Here is a 23,491-nt window from a genome sequence, read left to right as displayed (position 1 = left end):
ATCTCACCTGCCACTTCCGGGAGTTCTCACGACGTCGTAGCGAACACTAGGCTTCCTGCGACGATCTCTTGGACTTCTCAGGATCTCCCTGCCGTTTCTGAACGTTTCTTGAACGATATCGCGCGGGTGGGTGTGAGTCTTTAGCGGTTGATACGCTTCGGTGATCGCGCAGACGCCGATGCAGCCGCAGCACTTGGACATCGCGCTCGAACTCTTTCAACACGACGATCGAATCCGCGCCTCCCGCAACGTTCAGTCCTTTTTTTCACCGTTGCTGGTTTTCTATACCATCGCAATCCCCCGAACTGCTTTACTTTCCGGTACACCAGAGCTCTGGTATCGACATCGTCTGCACGTCGTATCGCTTGTAAGAGGAAATACACGAGGCGCAACTTTTGCGCTGCTCTTTGGCGAGAAAGCACGTCCGCCGATATAGAAGGCTCGAATGAAATACATTCGACGGTTTACAACAGGCACGGCGCCGCCGGTCCCGCACGGTCAGTGTAGGCTAGATATATGTATGTGTAAGAAACCATACGAATCGGAAAAGCCCGTGATCTATCGCGCGCGTGCTCTTTACGTGAACGAACTCCCGATAGCGTGGTGAAGTCACGGAATATTCTCTCAGCGCGCTTAAATATATATATACGTTACCAAGAGGAAACCACTTGAGAGATGAAAAGTTGAAATGATTTTTGAATATAGACTTCCATGCTCTCGCAATTCGCGCGTCGACATTTTATTTAAAGCGGATATGAGAGTGCGAATTCAATTTTCGAACGCTGTAAATATGGAGTCTGTTTTTTGTGACTGAAAAATATACACTTTTGGAACTTAAAGTGCGATATACGTGTTTAATATTTGGAGAAAGCAAAAAAGAGTTCTCTAGTACAGTTTAGAGGAGGAACAAAAAATAGATCAATGGAAAAAGTGGCTGATTCTTGTGTTTTTTGTCGCCATCGTGAATAAGAATAATGGAAATTATTTTCTCACACGTACACACCTTGATGTTTCCAATTAAGGCTAGAAATTCTATGACAAAGCCTGATCAATTTTGTCAATAAGAATGAGGAAGAAGGGTATTTTTCTATATGCTATCTCATTCTAACTTGTTAAAGAACAAAAATGGTCAATCAAAAATTTGTCATCTCGTGGCCAGACACTATTAGAGTCTCTAGTCAATTCTATTATGATCCTTAGAAGATAAAGTCTGACAGCACTACAAATGGCTGTGTATATACACAGAGAGAATTTTTTCTTAGAGTTCACCCTGAAAATATGGTAGTCCCGGGACAACATTTCGAAGAATTTTATGTAAATTTCTCTCATTCAGCAACAAAACTACAATAAAATATATAATAAGTTTGATTAATTTTACTGAAGTGCAAGAAAAAATTTTTTAAATATTGTATTGTTACCACAAAAAATACCATATTTTCAGGATAAATTATAAACGATAATTCCATCCGTGTACAAATCTGGTATGAGTATATGTGTGAATCTGATGTATGTGTTATACTTTTAGTACTGCCATTTTGAATTTTAGGATTGACCAATGAAAACAATCACGATGAGTGACTAGACTCTTATTTTCTAGAAACACTATCGTCATTAATTAAAAGTAATACATCAATGTTTCTATTTGCACTGGACAATGTAACTGTTATATTACATTTATATTATCGAGTGCGAAATTACATTGAAGTTACTCTTAGTTCGTGTCCATTGGATTTTAATCGTTAAAAAATCCTCTAAGATGCAACGAATCGATAATGACGAAACAAAAATGGGACATACATTGGATATAAGTGAAGTAACGGTCAGGTTTCAAAGTCAAATATTTTGAAGCGATTTAGGCACTAAATGGCATTCTGGATTGGCACATCTCGTACTTGAGATTCGGAGAAGCGCGAGACAAAACCGAGAGATCGCGAAAGGACCGATCGGAATGTGCGCAGCGACGTGTATCGCACGCGCACGAAACAATGCCGAAATTGAACCGGCTGCGTATCCGTCTGTAGGAATTGCTGGCACGTACACCGGGAATGTCGTTTCAGTTACAAACGCCGTAACTTTACCGATCCCCGATCCCCGCGCCGTGCTTCTTAATAATTGTTCGGCAATTTTTAATATTCAGCTCGCCCTGGGTGTGTTGTAGCTGACGGTTCACCGCTACGTGACGATGTTCGATCGCGCGTGTCCTACTCGCAATGAGGTTCCTGAGGTTGTCCCGAGAATGTCCCACGGTAGTTAAAATTCATTCGATCCTACGAAAATCCCAAACGAGAACAATACGATTCGGAAAATAGCTTCTGCTTAAAAAAAAAAAGAAAAGAAAAAAAAATTACCAATGTCCGTTGAGATTCTACATTGAAATGAGAAAAATGCGATTGAAAATGGAAGAATCAGAAAATTCTAATTACATTTCAATCAGAATTCTAATTATCGTAATTAAAATTCTAGTAGATTTTCTCCAGAAAATTCTCATTCGTCTATTTTTAATCAGAATTTCAATTAATACAATCAGACATTTTTTTCTCAGTGTATATTTTGATAAAATATACGTCATATTTTGATGAAAAAAATAATTATTATTTACCTCAACTATCAACTTTTTCATAAAGATTTAAGTAGCATCGGTAAAAAAAATATTCTCCATTTTATTTTAAAAAAAAAAAAGATAATATTTCTATTATTGTTGTTATTAATTTTTGCCCCGATGCTGTTTTCATTCGATTTATTTTCTATTTCGGTTAAAATTTCGGAAACTGATCGATCGAACGCACCTCGCGTTACGCGTTATATGTCGAAGAACGATTGAAAATTCGCGAGTTCCCTCGCGATGAACGCTTGGGATGATACTGAGAGGAGTTCTTGCCGAAGGGCGAAGATGAAGAAGAAATAGAAGAAGAGTCAAAGAGTGGAGAGGAGCGCGTGTCCTCCGTCTGTGCGTCAGCGGTGCGTGACGCATAGCGATTTAAATAAGCATACAATATTTTCTTAACAAGAAACGGCGTATCCTCGCAATTATTTGACGTAAATACGAAAGCATCATCATTTTTTCAAAAAAAAAAAAAAATAATAATTAAGCAATATTAAACGATAGATTATCTTCTTCATTCAGAGATGAAAATATTGATCAATGTTAGAGTCAGTTTCTTGCGAATCTGACTTTATTCATTGTGGAACGTTTGCGCGGTTCTCGGAATATTTCGAGCATACGCGGAAATGGTCTGTCAAATGGTCAATCCACCGAATGTTACGCCAATGTGTCGACCGTACGATTGCATCGTATAAGAATATTCATCGGCACACACCGCGAGAACGCGTTTGCTCGACACACGCATCGCTGTAGTCTGCAAACCAAGCGGATCAACAACCGGACGTGGCTGTGGACTGCAGCTTCTTTTGCGTTTCGTCTGCTCCTTGTCGAGCGCATGGCAAGCACGATGCACGCGGAAGATTTAACGCGCCTCGCTTGATCGCTCGTTTGTGCGAGAGAACAAATTGAGGAAGTAACCTTTTTTTTTTTTTTTTCGCAAAAGGAAGCAAGGCTGGTTATGTTTTAATTGGTGTAATTAATAAGATGTAATTATCTAGAAATAATTAATCATATATCGGTACCAGAATTCAAGTGAAATAAGACTGGAATTCAAGAGCAGACTGAGCAAAAATGCTGTTATTAATGACGGAGCGTTTTTCTTGCAGTAGACACCGGATAAGCTCCAGGCGAGGCTCCAGACGAAAAATGGCAATGGCCGTTAATGCGCTGCGAAACGGGGGAGTAAATTACGGTGGAAAAGGGTGGCGGTTCGGAATCGACATGTTGGGCAAACTCGGAGCGCCGAAAACTAGAGGGTCCTAAAGTGAGAGATTGCTCATCCCGTTTACACAACTTCTGTTTGGTCCACCAAACCTATTTTTTAGGATCTGCTCAAAATAGAATGAGATATATGGATACCTCTTTCTATCTCATACTGAAAAAAAAAAAACTAAATTTTAATAAATACCTTTTTTAAAAAGTATGAAACATAAATATACATTAATTAATAATTAATAAATAATATACATTAATTAATAATTAATTAAATATACATTTATTTGATATGAAAAATAGTAATTTGATTTAACTATCATTTCTTTATTGAGTAAATATTTATTTATTTATTATTGTTGCAAATGTTTACTCAGTATTATTCAAATAGATATTATTAAGATTTAGTGTACAATAATTTTTTTCAGTGTACGCACAAATTATCTCATTCTATCTTAAGCACATGAAAGCATCCTGAAAAATATGGCGGACTAAACGATGTCAAATCTCTTACACGAAGATCCCTATCGAAAAGCAGACACGTGCGCGCCATAAGAGCGACGATCTCACGCCTCGCAAATCCGGATCTCGTTTTCGTCCGCCATTCTCCACTGCAAAACGTTTTGTTAATCTGTCGCGCACCGGGCTGCTGAAATAACGGAGTGCGCGTGCAAATTCCGTGTGCACAATCAGTGCAAAGCCGTGACGCTCGGGATTTTAATAGGTAGCTTCTGCACTTCGCTAGATCGATTATAAATCACGTTGGAGAATTAAATCTCATGATTTGCCACAATTATCCAAGCATGATGGATCACGTAACGGACAGAGTAATGCATGGTACATATACTGAGAGCGATGTGTATGTATATATAAAGTGCGCTTCGCCGCAAATCGCGGAAATACGAAGGGCGATGAGAGTGAGATACGACTGGAGTTTATTTCCCTAACGTGCACATCTTGCTCTACTACATCTCTTCGAGACATATATTTTCTGTCAGTTTTGACATGAAACATGAAAATATCCCTCTGTAATAATATCTTCAATTTTCTATCTTTTTTTAGATTGCTATATTTATATCGAGTTTATCATTTATGCGAGCTTAAAATATCCTTCCTTTGATGTAATTCTTCGTTATATTGTAGCTTACGCTTAAAATTAAAATTAAGAGCTTAGTGCTTAAGTAAAAAAAGATTTGACGATGTAAAAATAAGCGTAATATAATATTTAGCGATTTCAGATTACGAAAGCTACGTCTATATAGCAAAAGAAAAGTGTCAGGCTTATCACAATAAGTATCAAGTTTAAATTCATTTAAAGAAGATTATTCTGTTAGTAAATGTATATCTAGAGATCCACAATTACTATACAATACTTAAATAGCTCGAAATCAATTAAATTTAGAAAAGTCGCGACTTTGCGAAGTCATATTTTTTTAGTTATAAACTATCAAAATTAACTAATAATACTATTTTGAGATCAGCTTCATAATTATATTTATACTGATCTACCAACTACTTCCAGCCAATTTATTGATTCTTTTCCCCCCTTAAATAAAGTAATCAAGCTGTCAACTTGTAAATAAAAAGTAATTACTTCTTAAAGAGAAAGTTGAACGTAAAAGAGTACCGAGCGGAATTAACGTATAATATTAGCTACTACGTTAAGAATCATAAAACTAATTAAAGGTAAAGGTCAGTATCAATTAAACTGTGAAAATTAATAAAAGATAACAATGCATGTGTAAGCGCATTTACAGACAATAGCGAGCGGACTTTACGCGATCCTACAAGACAACACTGAGTCGCTTATAATTGAAAATTTATTGTTCTTCGATACTCGCTTTAATATTTCATGTTAGATTTTTAAATCCTAATTAATCTTCAGGATAATTAAAGTATTATTGCACGCTAGCAAAAAAATGTGTTTTTCTTGCACAGATCAAAGGGACGTAAAATGATTATAAAATGTTAAGATCGATGTCATTTTTCGGTCTGCGTCTTTCTATCCAATAAATTTCACCTAACGGCCATATAGGCGCGTAATCCGTTTGCTTCGAAGAAGCGCAGCTCTTCCATTTGAGACGGCAAATTTATTAAAGGCAAAGATATCTCAAAAGAGACGGTCGAAGATAGTCTGTATGAAAGCTAAGTCATTTAGTCAAGCACTTGGTGCACTCGCGCATCACAAATTCTCTTTCCGCTTAGATTCTCTTCTTAGACTTCTGACAAAACCTGTAATTACTTTTTTTCGTACGCGCCATTTAAACTGTATTCGGAAAATCAAAGGTCGATCGAGGGAGGCTACGACCGTTAGCTCTATTCAGTGTGTCAAGTACGCACGTTCCTGAATTGTATTAAAAAGTTAACCAGCGAAAGAGAGCTTGTTGCGAGAATGTATTATACGATGTAAATGAGACTCGCAATGAGCGAACTTGGTAATGAATTAAAACTGATTAAAAACTGTTTCCATCTCTTACACTATGATAGTACAAAATATGCATTATGCATACTTGTTACTTTATTAAATTAAATATTATTATATTGTGATGTATACAGGATAAGTTAATACGATCATTAATATTACATTAGTCTAAAATATACAGAATGAGATAACATGATCGCCTCGAGTCACTTTAAAATATTTATTGTTACACAAGAAGAATAAAATGTTGTGTGGAAGTTAAAAAATTTATGCTTAGATAAAATGTGAATATTTGTTTTTTAATACAACATGTTCACATCCTTACTTTAAAAACTGATGCAACTTGTAAAAAAATAAATTCTCTCGGGAAAAGAGAAAAATCATTTTTCAACTTGGTAAAAAATTATTGACTAATCAATTAACATCGGCAAAAAGAATGTGCTTTTGATAATCGTAATCAAATATCACTTTTATCATTTTCCTTTTACAATTTTTAAAAAATCATTCTTCTTTAGTTGTGATGAATTTTTTTAATTACCCTTTTTTATGTTGAATTTGACGATGAGGTTAAATGAGGTCACTTTTGATGATCGATAGCGTAATGTTTACCCAGCTCATTCATAATAATAATTCGAAAATCACATTTTTGAGTTATATCATTTTTTTTAAACAAGAGAGCAGTGTGTACTTTAGAAGTTCTTCAAGATAGTCATGTTAAGTGACTCATTCTATACTTAATTCTTCGTATTATTAAGTTTCAACATTACGTTATATTGCATAAATAAGATGCAAAATGAATAAATCGAGATCGTATGAAGCAAACAGCCAATGTGGTTAATCTGGTCTAAATATATCAATGATGGACAGCTTAGAGATACAAAATGAATCTATCGAGGCAGAGATGGAAGGCAATATTCATGCACGATGGCCGCAAGGTAGAAGCCAACGCTCTCATAATTCAGTACAGTATGCAATATCGAGAATCTACGGAGCTGCGATGCTGGCATACTTTCGTATTTCACGTAAAACAGGTGGATATTGCCATCGATACATCACCCGTGCCATTCACATGACGTTCTCCACCACCAGTTAGACTGGAGTGCAGCCGCAAAATCGACTGATTTATTTAGTGTCAACTTTCGTGACACAGTTAACGACGTATGAGGCTTTCAAATTTTCAGAATTAATCATTTTTTTTTACGTAAAAATATTGAAATATTTTTCAAAAAGGTATTTAGTAGCCGTAAACAAACTTATAAAAAAATTATACAATATATTTCAAAAAAAAGCTCATCGGAATCGACGGGAAATATTTCGCATGCGTTTCTCTATCTATCAAATTTACTAAATTTTAAAAGCTGGATTATGTTGTACACTGCACGAATAATATAATATTACAAATCAATAACACGCACTCTATTTCCTGTCTTACGATTTCCCTATTTTACATATTGCAACATCACGTTTTTCTTTAGAACCCACAATTTTTTAAATAGTAGTTGGAGTTATCTTTTCGCTCGACGCTTTCACGATTTCAGCACTTTTCGAAGAGCCGAATTGTAGAAAGGACAGTTCCGTTCGGAGAAAAACTTTGCGAAAACTGAGGGCTGAAAGTCATACTGCGCCGATAACCACGAAAAAAAGTAATGCTTTCCTTTCCGTTCATCGGAACGTAATCGCAGCGGTTTTTCGCATTGTTCCGCAGATCCCCACATTCGTCGGTCTGTACAGAAAATAATATATAGCGAGCAAAGAAACTCTTTTGTGTAACGTCCCATCCAATTTTCTTACTTGAAATATTATCGTTCTTGTGAGAGTTACTGTACAAAAATCTGTTAAGCATTTATAACTTCCACGGCAAAGAACCTCTTTTTATCTTTCCATTATAATTTGCGCGCCTCGATAAACGCCTTTATTCATTTTTTATCGTCACGTTCGCAGTGGAATTAATTAGTACGAGTAACCCGATCTAGCTTTAACTTACGGAGAAATTGCTCTTTTCACGGAAATCTTTTTAAAAAAATATGAACAATACGTATTCGCTCATTGTACTGTTACTTATACTCCATTTTTAATCGTACATTCTAAAAAATATCAGTATGGATTTAACATCTCTGATGTTGGTTTAATACCCAGGTGGTGTCTATATAATTCTCATTGTATTATTGGTATTAATTAACATTAATATGGTGTAGTGTATTTTAAACCTCTGGTGTTTATATCAACACTATCGTGACGTGGATTTAAAACCCATGATGTTAAATCCATACCATATTGGTGTTAATATTAATATAATCAACACAGTGAGAAATATATAGACAGTGCTATTTTTTAGAGTACAGTCATTCTATTTACGAAAATATATTCCTATTTAGAAAAATACTTCGATTTCATTTATCGTACTTTATTTTAAATTTCTTGATAAAAGTAACATCCTCTGTGATTTAAAAGATATTGGAAATACCGGCGAATCTTAGCCAATAAGGTAGAATCAGAGAATGTTCCGTGAAAACGCGCGGCGACGAGGAAAACCAAAGGTAGTATCAGAGATAGCTCACGGAATCCGATCACATTGAACAATTCTAAGATTATATACCATTCCTACCTCTTTCTACGATCTTGTGCGAATTGCCGCACGAGAAGTCCAAGTCTAGGATCGATATTTTGAAGCGTACTTCGAATTCGGAAGCGAGGAATGAAGCTTCCATCGAAACTTTAATCGATCACGGTCGAGATATGTCGGGGACGGGAAAAAAGATCGAGGAAAATGAGAGGAGACGTCGAAGGAGGCAAGAAAACGTGCGGATTCGCCGTAGCGCCATCGAGCACTCTTACCTCGATACTTTCGCCGGATTCGTGCGTGCCTATTGCAATCGAGTGCACTTGAGAAAGTAGCCACGTGGTGCTGCATCGTCCCGATACGAGAGGACCTCTAATAAAAACGATGAGCTCGGTACATCTAAAGGCGCACGATCTTATGGCAGAATATATCTTGCGAGCTGCACGAAAATATAGTAAATCGTGGCCCAATATATTTTGCTACCTTAAGTGCGACCTTGCGAGATCGAGATAATTAAATCGGTATACCTTGGTTGGAGAAGACATAGAGGTAAACGAATGGAATGATATGTAAGAACGCTGCACGATAATGAAAGAAAAAAAAAAAAATTTGTGTTAAAATGGCATCTCCCACGCACTGAAAAAAAATTACTACATTTTAATAAATATTTAGTTAATGCTTTTCGAACAAATATTTATTAAAATTTAGTATACATTTTTTCAATGTGCTTGTCGCCATAATTTATTAGGATGATCATTAGAATTTATATCAACAAATCTTTGTATTCGGCGAAACAACCCCCGGCGAAAAGTTAGTGAGTTAATAAATATGGAGCAAAAATATAGTGTCGCAAAATTAAAAGGGGAAATAATGCTTTTCCGCGTGCAGGCTGCTTTAGGAAGAAACATCGTCGCGATGAATTTTCGTGGTATTCGTTACAAACGAGAGATGTAAAGTCACGGAAAACTTCCAACTTTTGGAAGAAAACATGCGCGTGATGCGTCCCTTGACGTTTCCTGTCTCGATGCGACCTCATCTCACGGCGTTATGGCGTTTCCTTTGTGTGCACGCAAGTGTGTGTAGAGAGAACGAGGAAAAGAGAGAGGAAAAGACAGATGGGGAGAGAGAGTGGAGGAGAAAGAGATAGAGAGGGGGGGAGGGAGAGGGAGAGGGAGAGAGTGCCGGTTCGAGAGGATGCAGAAGAGCGGTATGGAGGAAACGGGTAAACGAGGACGCGGTGGTAAAGGAGAGAAGGAATGCGGCGCGGTCACAACATCAAAGTGAAACGAGATGGTGAGTCGTCTGGCTGCAGCCGAGCGCGTATGCTGAATGTACGGAGGCTGCCGAGAACAGCTTATGGTCCATGGTTACTGCCCGAGTGAACGAGCACGAACGAGCACGAACGAAAGGATCTCGCCTAATGTTCCGGAATTCGACGCTACGTTAACGGTGTCTTCACCGACACCGACGTTTGTACTACGCGAGGTGTGGTTACACCGAAGGAGCTTAATCTCTATGCTCCCACCCATTTGCAACCTGTTTTTCGATCATTCCGCCATCATTCATGCTCAAACGATCGCTTATGCCGTGCTTATTATTGTTCTCCTTGTTTGCCTCGGGTATTATTTGACCCGCGAAACGTGCTTCCATAACTTCATGCGGTCTTATGGGTTCTCTGAAAGGCGTTCGAAAGGAATTTTCAAAGCTTAAGAGTAACCCATCCTTACTTGCGTCAGATTTGTCAGATTTGTCGACTGCGCTTCGTGCCTCGTGTTTTACAGTAAACGTTCCATTTCGTAGCTTTTCCGATAGACTGACTCCTGACAATTTTCCATTTGATTTTCCACGACGTTTCACGCGAACGACAACCGCGTTACGTCACGGAAAGTAAAAACAAACAGGAAGAAGTAACTCGAATAATGAAATAGACACGCACTTTTGTCGTTCGGTAATACGAGATAATAAGAGTTATTTCTCTTAATTCAGCTCTTCCGTTTTTAATATGAGAACGTTACGATGCGGTTTCGTCTCAAGTTAGTGTCTACATTCGTGATTGAAAGATGGCTTTGTGGCACTTCGTTTATCCTGCATACATCGATAAGAATACGTGATGTAAGGCCGGGTAGCCGAATAGCATAGCAACAGCTTGCAGCTACTTCGGATTCACGTCAAAAATATGGCAAACTGCATATGACAACAAGTTACGCATTGCAAAATGCTTTCTGAACTCTTGCCAACAAAATTAAATAGATCTACTCTCTAAATTTTTTGAAATTCACTCGAAAAGAAAAAAATCACTCCTTTTTTCTGGAATGAATCTCACTCCAAAAAAAAGAGCGAAAGTCTTCAAAAGTGCAAATGTTTTCACTTTTTTCAATAGTATTTGAACTCTTTTGGAGTAAGATTTCGTCCCAAGAAATTTAAAGAGTACTTCGCAACGACGTTCTGTTTAATTCAAATTAGATAGAGGATCTCTCATCTCTGTATTATTTACGTTGAATTCATTTTCTTTTTTTGCATCGTGATGAATATTTTGATTATATTTGGTCTTTTTGCTTTGATTGTTGTTCTTATGAACTCAAACGGAACAAGGAATATTTCTCGTCGATTTTGAGGTGTAAATTACATTCCACTCGACCATCCGAAGCTGCTTTCGGTACACGTAATTGTGTTATTTTCCGTAAAGCGTAACTGCACTTTGCTTAATCAAATTCTGCGCCGAGAAATCGGTGAACTACGAAACGATGTAGCGCTCTTCGACCGTCAGGCGAGAGACGAAAAGCCATGAACGCGCGAAACGTAAGAAAATATGATACTTGGAGATCGCGATTTTAAGTTGGATTAAAAAGATGATTAATGGATCGTCCGTCAAAGCGGTGGTCAATTCGTGAGAACAACAAATTTCGTTCGAAGAAAAGCAGCACGAAGAAAAATGGGTGGTAAAAATAGATCTTGTAAGTCTAGTAAAAAAATTCTGACTATTTTTGTCGAACTTTGACAAGTTTTACTCTGAAATTTAAAAGTGCCGGAGTACAAAGTAAAAAATACATCACAATTATAGTAAATCCATTCAAAAAGTAATTATCCTTACAGCCAAAATAAATCATATTACACCGAGAAAAAAAGTTGTTGACTTGACTAAATGCGTTTAATTCGTAATGATTATTTAATTCCAATATTTATATATTTAGATTAACAACATCTTGCAATTTAAAATATGTTATTTGTTTGAATTAACAAATATTTAGTTGAATTAACAAATTTGCTTGACGAGTGCCCGCGACTGTTACATTTAATTGAATCAACTAATATTTTTTTTAAATAGCAACATTTTTTTCTCAGTGTATTCTCAAGGCTGCAAGTACGATTTCTCAAGGCCACATATACATTTGTATTTTTACCGCGTAAAGTAAATTTTATCAGCGCTAAGGCAAAAAAATACTCGATAAAGTAAATTCTATGGAAATGTATGGTAATTTATAGATTGAGGAATAGTAACAAATTGCAGCACAGAATTTACTTTATGAAATGGAGGTAAAAAGTTACCTTACCTAAGTACAATATAGCTGTACAATGATCACTTATTTACCAGAAAAGTGAAATAGATGTATATTTTATATAAGTAGGAGCTTCTCTGTCCCTATATATATATATCTACCAATTTCATTTAAATTTATTCGAATTCTAGCGCATATAACTATATTTTTCTCCGCGCGAGCTGTTTTTTATGAAATCAATCAGATTGATTAAAAAAAAAAAAGATGAAAATGTCGAGCATCATCGAGCTATAATCGAAAAAGAGATGCTTCTTCGCTTCTCGGGAGACGAGAAACAACGCAACATTCCAAGCAGAAAGAGCGGACACTCACCTCCGCTACGATCTCGGGTATTGCTTCGACGAACGGTCTCACGGCATCCAGCATCCTCCGTTCTCTCGTTCGCTATCCTCTCCCTCTCTGTCTCTCTTTCCTCTCTTTCTCTCGCTCGCTCTCTCCCTCCCGTTCCAAGTACGTAATTGGAAACGGCGAGCTGCGAGAAAGACGACTAAGTTTAAAGCCACAGAAGGGCACTGTTCTGCCGGGCATATGAATATGTGACTATTTTAGCTACAACAATTCTCGCAAATTATACTCAAATCTTTAAATGTACGGATATGAGAGAAAAAAAATGCAAACGCAGAGATTACAATCCAGAAATTGAGGAAATTGCGTAATGCAATTGAGGAAAAAATTCTCGCTTACGAAATAATGGAGATTTTTTTTTATCGCGTCTATATAGTGCGAGAGAAAATGATGTAATAAAGTATATGTGTATGTTCGATCTAGTTCTCTCTCTCTCTCTCTCTCTCTCTCTCTCTCTTTTTCTGCCTAGCATTTTTAGTTATAATTTTCACTCGTCCATTGTCACAAACTAGAGAGATACTCTCCAACTTCACAAAATTTACGTTTATTTTCAGAATATTCGTATAAGTGCAACAGAAACTCCAAGTAAAAATGGAAGATACTTGCAAAATATCTGAAAAGTTATACGAAAAATACCACTGAAAAATTATTTTAATAAAAGAGACGTCATAACTTGCGCGTTGGGAATTACCGAATTAATTTAAGAAATTCTTACATGAAAAGACTGATTTTACTAAAGTATTCACAAATTTAAATTAATTCACAGATCTGAAAATAATTGTGGTTGGACTATCAAAATAATGATGTAAGAAATTCAAGCAATGCTGCAAAAAGTTTTGACATTCTAGCAACTAGTTCGATCTTATATAATTATTTCGATTTTCAACGAAATTATTTTCAGATCTGTAACTAAATTTTTAGATACTTCAACAAAGTTTCCATTCTTTCCGCATAGATCTCACGAGAAGAACGGATTCGCTGAAATATCTAAAATTTAGGTACAGATTTAAAAACTATTGTATTTAATTAAATGTCCAACACAATTATTTTCGGATTTATCTATTAGGTGTTGGAATTAATTCGTAGCGTTTTTAATGAAAAAATGTTATTTATTTCACATGAGCATTAAAAAATACATTAATGAAAGTACTTCCCATCACTTGTAAAACGCTACGAATTAATTCCAACACCTAATAGTTGAATTTTTAGATACTTATTTCAACAAAAGTTTTTTTTCTTCGCATACACTCCGATTTCGTCGTTTCGTTCGACGTATATTACGCACGTGCTCTTAAAATTGTTCGAGCTCCACGATGCATTCCAGCGATTTCGATCGGTTGATGACTAAGGATTACATTTACATAATTCTCCCTTCTTAGAGGAGTGTCTCGGAGATGGACTTTTTCTTTTGGTCGGTACGTGACAGGAATGCAGGAATACGCCCACAATCGAAATATCTACCTGCCTGTGCGACTCGTTTCCTCGGGAATGACTTATGAGTCACGATCCTACATCGCACGTTTTCTTTATCCTGACACTTCGTTACGCGCGTCTCCGTCGCGTTAATGTGATCGCGCGTGTCCTCGCGAAATTCTCTACGTATAAAAATCGCGTATCGTTTCTGGATCCTACCAGTTTCTTTGCTACGCGATGTAAGCGCGAGTTGTAACACCGCCGTAATTAATGGTCACGTATCTCCGCGTTATCAGATGTAGCCCGTCATCCGCGAAATGCTCAGAAAAGAAAAGAAACAAATCTCTCTGGAATTATATTGTCGTTAACCCCGCTAATGTTTTTAAAATTGTTCGCTCTTTGAGAAACAGAAGGAAGGAATTCAAGGTACATGAAAAGAATAATTTTGTTAAAAGATCTAACGTTTTGTGAAACACCGACAATGATTTCGATTATTAAAATAATTATGTTAGAAACAAAAAAAAATTATTGAACGATGATGCTGCAAGAAATTTTGACGTTTTAGAGAGCAACCAGAGTTGGAGATTCCAACAAAATTATTTTGATAATTTAACAAAATTATTTTTAGGATATCGATTATAGTTTAACATTTTTCTAGGAAAATTTTTCACATTTTCGCTTTAGGGAAAGTCATTATTTTTTTTTTTCTTCTAAAAAAGATCTATAGCCAGCGAAATTTAGATCTTTCAGCCAAATCGTTCTTTCCGTGTAGTTTTGCAGTGAATTCGGCTATCTCGAAAGGATCGATTTGCGACTGTAAAACTCACTGAAACTCACCTTCCTCGATTTGCGACGAACGAACGGTCGAGAGAGTTCCCTGGAGCGTAGCCGTCAGCTGAACGATGTCCTTAACGATCGCTATAGACGCGATCCACGACTATCCACTCACTACACTTAATTTACGCACACCGACGCTCCTTCACGGATCCTTTTTCGGCGAGCACTCAACTATCTCCCGTCGCACTCGTAATAAATGCCCGGAGTCACTAAAATCTCCTTACGGAGCACGCCGACTCTCAGGTCTCTCTCGCCGGCTTCCTTTCATAACGATATCCAAGAAATCGCGCCGACCGACAGTGACGCATCTCCACTCGCGTACCAATTTCACAATTCTCTCCGTCAAGATTCGACAAACAAACGTCGTGGCCACGATGAACGGCGAGTGTTTATCACGACGATACATCCGGGAAAGCGACGTACGCGTCGTCGTGGAAGCCACGGCTTTGCGAGCGAGTTCGAAGAATCGTTTATTCCCGTCGATCGTGGCTGACGCGAGGAGAGGAGGAAAGGTCTTCTTCACCGGTCTCACCGATATATATCGTGGTCGATATATCGCGCACCATTCACACCCGGCGAACGCGCGTTTCCGCTGCGTTTTCCGCCGATCGCACCTGAACACCGAGACACCTGAACGCGTGCGCGCGCGCGCGCCCCGCGAGAGCACCACGTACCACCGCGTAAGAACGAAACCGACACGACACTGGATGAGAACGGGCAACAGGTTCGTCGGCGTGCCCCCGAGGAACGCGATGCAGGTAAGGGGGCACGAGAGGGAGAGAGAGACCAGCCGGGCGAACCAGGCGAGCCAGGTAAGCCGCCATTGCTCCTGACGCAGCATCCAACCTAGCAGTGACGTAATTAACGGGCACCCTTGGGGCCCCCCCATTAGCGTTCACTCGGAAAAGACTTTAATGACTGTCTTTTTTTCCACGGCGATATTTTAAGGGTCACATTTAAGGGTGTAAAAGTCTTTCTGTGAAATTATTCATTCTTTATTACGTAGAGACTTACAGTTCTGTTTTTATTATAATTTGTTTTTACTTTATTATAACGATTAAGTGGAAAAAAAAATCGAAGTAAACGATATTTTTGTTCTTATTTCAACGCGACTCGCAGCTAGAAAACTATCACTACACGGAAAAATATCATTCTAATGCTAAGAAAAGTAATTATTAGGTTTATCTTTTTGCTTTTAAATAACGGTTATCTTTAACAAAAGATATTTTGAGGATAAACTTAAAATAGACTTTTTACAAATTGAGAAAAATCCATGTGTACTCAAAATAAACATTTATTTTCTTTTGGAGAATATTATAAAATTAATCGAAGAAAATCTATATGAGGAAATCGAATTTGTTTTTTAATTTAAATAATTTTGAAGTATTAAACATGCTAGAACTAAAAATGTATTTTGAATATATTTGATGCTTGACGAATTTATAGATATATGAACTTTGAGAAAATGAAAAAAATATAAATACACATTTCTCGGAATAGTATTAAGTAAACATTTACTTACAGTAAAGAAATATTTATTCAATAAAAAAAATGGTAGTCAAATTAATGGTTTTTGTATCAAATGTAAATATATATTTACATTTAGTAAATATTTATTTAGAATTATTCAAAATAAATATTTATTAAAATTTCTTTTTCATTCTTTTCCCGTGCACTAACCCTTTTAAGGACAAACATTGAAAATTAGAAAAAAGATTTATCTTAGCTACATTTTATTCAATTTCAATTTAATGATGACAATTGAATACGAAAAAGGAAAAGATCGAGTTGATCGTTTCGAAATCTCCTCAGAAGTTTGCGTTTCCATGTCTACTTGTCGTTACTTCCGAGATACTCTACACCTAATCCGCACGTCGGCGTAATCAATCGTATTGTTTGACGTGGCGCCTCCAATAGGAAGTGTCGGTTACGTCACTGCGGCAACAGGTTGTTGCCAATGAGAGCTGCCATGAATGAGCGAGCAGGCGAGCAAGCTTGTTTCGTGGCAGCGCGGCCTACCCCTGCATTAGGCAGAATCGAGTGCGATCTTTCGTATTGCTGGACGTCATCCGTATTTATTTTATTTATTCGTATTTATTTATCCGTATTTATTTTTTAATTCGCCACCGTCGTTGAATAAATGCAAAATCTCGTTGGAGTTACGCTCATTCGTTTTCCTCGTATCTGTCGTTCTCTCTCTCTCTCTCTCTCTCTCTCTCTCTCTCTCTCTCTCTCTCTCTCTCTCTCTCTCTCTCTCTCTCTCTGTTTCATTTTCTTTTTTTTTCTTGGTGGGTGGTTTATTATCGACGACGATGGATTCTCACGATCCGTTCGCGAGATTCGTGGATATATAATATATATATATATCCGAAAAAGCCGGTTGTTATCAAAACCAAAGATATTACGTAAACTGCCGTTTAGCTGTGCTAAACGGTTCTTGTCAAAAAAGAAACCAGTAGTTATCAAAATACTAAAATATTAAACTCTTGACTCTGAAAGAGAAACTGTATAATTATATGGAAAGGACGGTTTTGTTAAAGTACTTAAAAATTTAGTTACAGATCTGAAAACAATTTTGCTATATCATCAAAATAATTATGTAGGATATTAAAATCATAGTTACTAGAATATCAAAATTTTTCGCAGCGTTTTTCGTCATACTTGAGTTTCCTATATAATTATTTTGATGATTCTAAAACAATTATTTTTAAATCTGTAGCTAAAAATTTATATTTATATACTTCAGCAAAATTGTCCTTCCCGTGTATTTTATACGATTTATAAAAAGTGTATCTATGATTATATCTCACTTCCTCAGAATCTTGCTTGTTTCCTTTTACTTTTCAAGTACACGCGTTCATTTCCGAAAGTTTGTCTTATTCTAAGGAGGCCGAGAATATTCATTTCCGCCGTTCTCGGCGTCTCGCAGGAATTTCGTACTGCGTTTTTCACGCGGGAAAAATGGAATTGCCGTCGGGAGAGATAAGACCGAGGAGTAGCTAGAGCGTGTCGGAGGAACGCGAGGTAAGAGCTTAGTTGATAGCGAACGTACGTAATTGCCATCCATCGCGCTCCGAAACCATGACGGAGGATTGAGAAATGCGAGAAGCGCGCGAAACGCCTTTCGTCCTGTCGTACACAACAACGGAATAAGCAAGAAATATGAGCGACGTCGTTTTCTCGCAGCGTTCCTTCGATGACGAACTCGCAACTCGCAACGAGACATTGCTCAAAGAAAATGATTTGCGGTATCGGCCGGCATTCCGCTCGAAAGCGACAGCGTTACTTTAGGCTGATCGTCACGCTTATTTAAAGATAATAATGTATGTAGGTATGTTACACGAAGTGCTCTCATAGAAAGTGCCTGCTTATCTTTCTATCCTTTTTTGAATCTACACTGAAAGAAAAGATTGGCTGCTGCTGCAAATTAGATGGCTTAGTATTTTAAAATTGGTTGCAGCAGCCAATTTTTGATTGCGTTAGTCAATCGAAATCTTGTACTGATATTGCAGACAGATTAATATATCTAAAATTAATATATCTAAAAATTGACTGCTGCAGCCAATTTTAAAATGCTATGTCATATTTACCTAATTTTCTGCAACAGCCAATCCTTTCTATCAGTGTATTATCAAGTAATGATTTGTTAATATTAAAACGAAGATTGGAAAATATGACGTGAATTCGGTAACCTACTACATTTTTCGATGCTCGACGATGTGCGAAGAGAGAGTTTTGTTTCTGTACACTGTTGAAATTCGTGAGATCTTACAATGAAGCTTTCCCAGACGTCACATGCACACAATTGTTTTCATATACGTCATTTAATTTACGCGAAATCTCTACTTTGTCGTCGTCAAAGAAACGACATTAACCGAGATAACTCACTGTGAAGAAATCATATTTAGAAACACGCGAATGTCTTGTATTTAACGATGTATATTTAAAAACTAAATTAAAAATCAACTTTTTTATATGCTTGTGATTTTTTATGAGCATTTCTAAGAAATATATGTTTTTTATTTTGATTTATATCGAAACTATCAATATTCAAATCAAAATCTAAAGATACTTGCATGTGTCTTTTTCTTACTAATATTTAACGATATAAATGCAGCAATTAATACGAGGTATTACTTATCATTTGCTACAACAATGACGTGATTTAAAAATTTTTTAATATGATTGGTTTATACATTCAGAAATTAAGAGGAAATAAGGAAAAAAACTAATAAAAAGTAAAGGATCCTAACAGCTGTAAAGCTGTTTTTTCTTGCTAAACGCAATCATTGCTCCATTTCGAGTAAAGCCTACAAATGTGATTGTAACAATTATGATTAATGAGAGAGACAGTCGAATATTCTCTTTAAATTCAAATATGACCAATATAGTTTAATTTTAATTTCGGTCTAATTAACTCTTCATCTTTTTCCAGTTCTGAGAATTAGAGAAAGACAAAGAGTATCAGACTCGATTGCACCAACGTTACTTTGATTTTAAACAAGGCTTAAAGCTTATTCTACATTCTTGTGCTCTTTGTATCCTGTTTCTTGTTTTTTATCTTTTTTCTTCTGTGCAACCGTTTTATCAACAATGGTATTTTTTGCTACGTACATATTTCTTGTTTCTTCCGAAATTCGTTAACTTTTATCTCCAGCGATGTAAAACAAGAAACCGGATAAGAAGCAAAAAAGACAAGATGTAAAAAATAACAAAAGACAAGAACTAGGAAACAAAAAGCACTTTGTAGAACAGGCTTAAAATTCTCTGTGCCTCTATCTCTCTTTCGCTTTAAAACGAGACGGAGAGAGTTTTAAGTCTTGCTTAAAGTCAAAGTAACATTGGCGCAACCATTTAACCGGATTTAAGTTGCACTGAGATTGAAGTTAAGCTTCATTGATAAAGAGACGGGTCTAATGATTAATGAATTATTAAAGGACCGATCGGACCGACCGACGAACATTCGCGTAGTGCGTCGTCTCGCCGTGAGATGGAAGCAGCTGATACGAATTCATTCAGTTTTTTTCCACCCCGCGGCCAGCGAGACAGCTGTCAAGTGTCAAAGATGCGTACTCGTATTACGATCTCGTCTCCTGTTACGAGGCAACGTCGTTCGTCGCGAGGTATACGTCGGTGATAAGTGCGGAGGCGTGTGTACGTACGTAATCACAATGTCCCGTGCGACGCACAAATACCGCAGACTCTGCCCCTAAATGTTCCGCACCGCACCGCACTGCACTATACTCACGATACGGTGCGGCGGCAGCCGCCGATTAAGCGAGGATAACCTCTGAGAATCCGCGACTCGAGGGACCTTTGCCACGTAAATTACGCGTCACGGACCCGGTCATGGCGTGCCTGCTGTTGAATCAGGAAAACGTCCACCTGAAAATACCGTCGGTCGACACGGTGGACGGCGTCACGTATTACTGCATCGAGGTTGCGATCGCGTCGATCAAATGGACCGTGAAACACAGGTAACATTAATTGGTGTACTCAAGGCACTCGCTTCCATTCTCATCCCAAGCGTCGTTTTGCGCTTTATTTAACTCGTCACTTTTGCGTGTATGTGCGAACGTTTATATGTAATTTTCGTAATAAGCTTGAGATGGTATTTGAACTGCTTTCCAGCAAGACACAGATGACACATTGTAAGACACAAGACATAATAGACCTGTTCTTAGCTGAAACCTGTTCTTTTGACGTGAAAGAGAAAAAGATAAAAGATAAACTATCCAAGAAGTTCTGAAAACAATCCTCAAGTGTTATATCTTATTTATTGTGCTTTACGTTTAATCCTCATTTGTTTCATTATATTGTTTGTATCCATTGTGCTTTACATTTGATCTCTATTCCTAATTTTTTCTATTTCTTTAATATTTGATATTTATTTATGTATCTAATAATTCTTCTACAGACCTAACACTGAATGTTTTCTATTTAATGACACAAATTGGCACAAGCATGTTCTTGATATTCAAGGAATAACAGAGATAAGAAATGTCACTTGTATCAACTTGTTGTGCCAAATGGAAAGCATCGATAGTGAACACATTTCATCTTTATTTAACATTGAAAAATAGGTATAATAATTAACTGTGTTACACCATGTCATCTGTATTTCTTGCTAGAAAAAAAACCTATATTTCTTGTTTACTTATAAAGATAATTAAGATGAAGAGAATAAGGCATAAAACGCAAAATTCATCATGTATTATAATTTTCCAACGAAAGTAAAAATGATATGTGCGTAAAGGGAAAAGAAAAAACTATGGTTATCCTTTATGTCAAAGGTATAGTACATTTGCGGCGTTGCACGACAGCTTTGTCTCCAAATATTGCGTCGAAAAAGACATTTTACCACCGAAGAAACTCATAGGCAACAAGTGTGAGGTTTTCGTGGAGAAGCGTAGGCAGAGTCTCGAGATATATCTCAATGCTGTTTATAATTACTTGAAAAAGGCGATGCCCAGGGAGCTCGCCCTATTCCTGGATCTGCACGAGTACGATATATATTTCCTGGTGCAAAGCATGGCGTTGGAATTTTTTGTAACGGGTGATACTTTGCTACAGGCTTCGACGAGCTACAAATTCAATCCTGTACAGGTAATTAAATCGTCTTAGTTTTTAATTTGATGAAAATTTACAAACACACTGATGTCATCTGTTAATTTTTTTATTTTCAGTTGTATGCAATCAGCGAAAGATTAAAGCAGCCATGCCCATTGCTGGAAGTTGTGGATAAGGAATATGCCTTCAGTCACGTTTTGGATTTTAATTCGCGTTTAACTAGCCTCACTATTGAAGGAAGTTCAGAGCCTTACAAAACTAGCAATATTTATCCGTCCGCTTTGTCTATTGAATTATCCACTTTCAAGAATGTGCAGCATTTAACGATTGATCGGTATCCAGTCGACAAAATTTACAACATGGGAAACCTTCGAGATACTGCGTCTACGTTAAAAGTTACCAATACCAAGCTCAGAAACATCGTAGAATTGGCTATGTGCGAAGAAGTTCATAAAAATATCGAGAATGCTAATGATTCTCATGTATGGATGAAGGTGACGCACTTGGACCTCAGTGATAATCGCATAGAAGTTATAGATGAGGCGATTAAATTACTGCCGCAAATAGAATGCTTAACATTGAATAACAATCACCTGTCTGAAATCTCCAACGTGACACTGTTGCCGAGATTATCCCAGTTGTATCTAGCATCGAATAATTTTACTCATCTTCCGGACGATCTTCACACGAGACTCGGATATATCGTTTACATCGACCTGTCACAAAACAAACTCACGTCGCTCGCCAGTTTTTCGAAGCTGTATTCGTTGGAGGGATTAGATGTGAGTTGTAATCGTATCGAGAAAATCGAGGAGGTGAAACACATCGGTCATTTGCCATGCTTGGAGAACTTGAGACTAACGGGCAATCCAGTATCGACAATAGTTGATTACAGAGTCAAGGTTCTGGAGCCATTTGGCAAGAGAGCCGCCGATATTTGTTTGGATAATGAAAAACCGAATCAAAAGGAACTTGATACAGTATCGGTTCATCAAGCATTGCGCATCGCGAGGGAAGGTAAATCGCCGTCGTTTACCGCATCCGACGCGCCACTTTTTTCTGCTGAGGTTCCAAGTATATAGAAATTTTAATTGGCTCTCTCTCTTATTGCGACAACCGTGTTGCACGAAGAACATTTAGATATGAAACAAAAATGTTTTATATGGTATGTAGATTTCACACTATGAGACTGATTCTCTCTTCTTGATAAAATTGTAATATTAATTGTTTTTAATTTCGATTTATTATACATTTGCTATTTTTACGATGTGAATAACGTAAGAACGACATACTTTTTACTTTTACCATGATTCTTGAAAACATGCCAAAATAAAGTAAACTACGTTTTATGAAGTTTCCATATTGTCTTATGCATAAATTCGAAATGAAACACATGTTTCTTATAAGCAAGTAAAAAGACTTCACACAATCCATGAAAAAATTATAAATATGAACATAATATCATTTGATTCGTAAAATAAATTTGTAAAATTTCCACTATTTTATACATATCATGCATAGAGTTTTATCGATGACAATGAATCCGCGTACATATTATATTTTATATATATACATAATTATTTAATCGAAAACATTATTTAATCAAATTTACTTGATATTATTTCCTTAGAGTTAGTATAAATAAGTCATAAGTCGTGTAATATTTATTTTGAGATAATGTTTAAATCTTTAAAAAAATTTTAAACAATACTAACACAGAAAAATTTTGTGTAATAATTTTATAATAATTTTACGTAAAAGAGTTATCTGTGTATAAAAACATATTTTGTTAATAAAGATAAATAAACTAAAAATCTGTGATAATATATGTACCTTGTTGTCAAAACTAGATAAAACATACAATATACCACACTGCTTGGAATTCAAACTTGTGTTTGTCTATGAACAGACTATTACTCACCTTGTATTTGTGGGGAAAAGCATAATTTTTTGTATATTTTTCGTTGTTAGGA

General features: G+C 36.7%; 2 protein-coding genes across 12 annotated transcripts in view; one reads left to right on the top strand and one right to left on the bottom strand.

The window, feature by feature from the left end:
* The window catches only part of LOC105146655 (uncharacterized), a 157,679-nt gene extending 137,816 nt beyond the window's left edge, over positions 1-19,863 (bottom strand). For 2 of the 9 annotated variants that reach the window (XM_087415871.1, XM_087415873.1), the window contains exons 1-2: positions 14,949-19,863; positions 12,666-12,825 (exon numbers count right to left, since the gene is read on the bottom strand). Coding sequence is in view for 5 of the 9 variants with exons in the window: in XM_087415858.1 (XP_087271984.1) it covers positions 8-201 (194 nt within the window). In the remaining 4 variants the exon portion in view is untranslated. Of the gene's footprint in view, positions 1-7; positions 12,640-12,665; positions 12,826-14,948 lie in introns of those variants that run through there. The other 7 variants (XR_015548234.1, XM_087415874.1, XM_087415858.1 and 4 more) reach the window with 7 other exon arrangements.
* LOC105146643 (nischarin) lies at positions 13,962-23,332 on the top strand. Of its 3 annotated transcripts, none has more exons than XM_087415881.1 (4): positions 13,962-14,537; positions 19,886-20,106; positions 21,242-21,554; positions 21,635-23,332. In XM_087415881.1, exons 1-4 carry the CDS (start codon positions 14,382-14,384, stop codon positions 22,598-22,600), a joined length of 1,656 nt encoding a protein of 551 aa, XP_087272007.1. In that variant the 5' UTR covers positions 13,962-14,381; the 3' UTR covers positions 22,601-23,332. The 3 variants fall into 3 exon arrangements, with proteins under 3 accessions (XP_087272007.1, XP_011055343.1, XP_087272008.1); XM_087415882.1 differs by lacking the exons at positions 13,962-14,537; positions 19,886-20,106 and adding exons at positions 20,334-20,425; positions 20,866-21,031; XM_011057041.2 differs by lacking the exon at positions 13,962-14,537 and having other exon boundaries at positions 19,969-20,425.
* Positions 23,333-23,491: the final 159 nt, after the last annotated feature.

This window comes from Acromyrmex echinatior, chromosome 19 (genome assembly GCF_024713525.1).
Source record: "Acromyrmex echinatior isolate Ae372 chromosome 19, ASM2471352v2, whole genome shotgun sequence".
In the NCBI taxonomy this organism is placed as follows: Eukaryota; Metazoa; Arthropoda; class Insecta; order Hymenoptera; family Formicidae; genus Acromyrmex; species Acromyrmex echinatior.
This window is presented reverse-complemented; position numbering and strand designations above follow the sequence as displayed.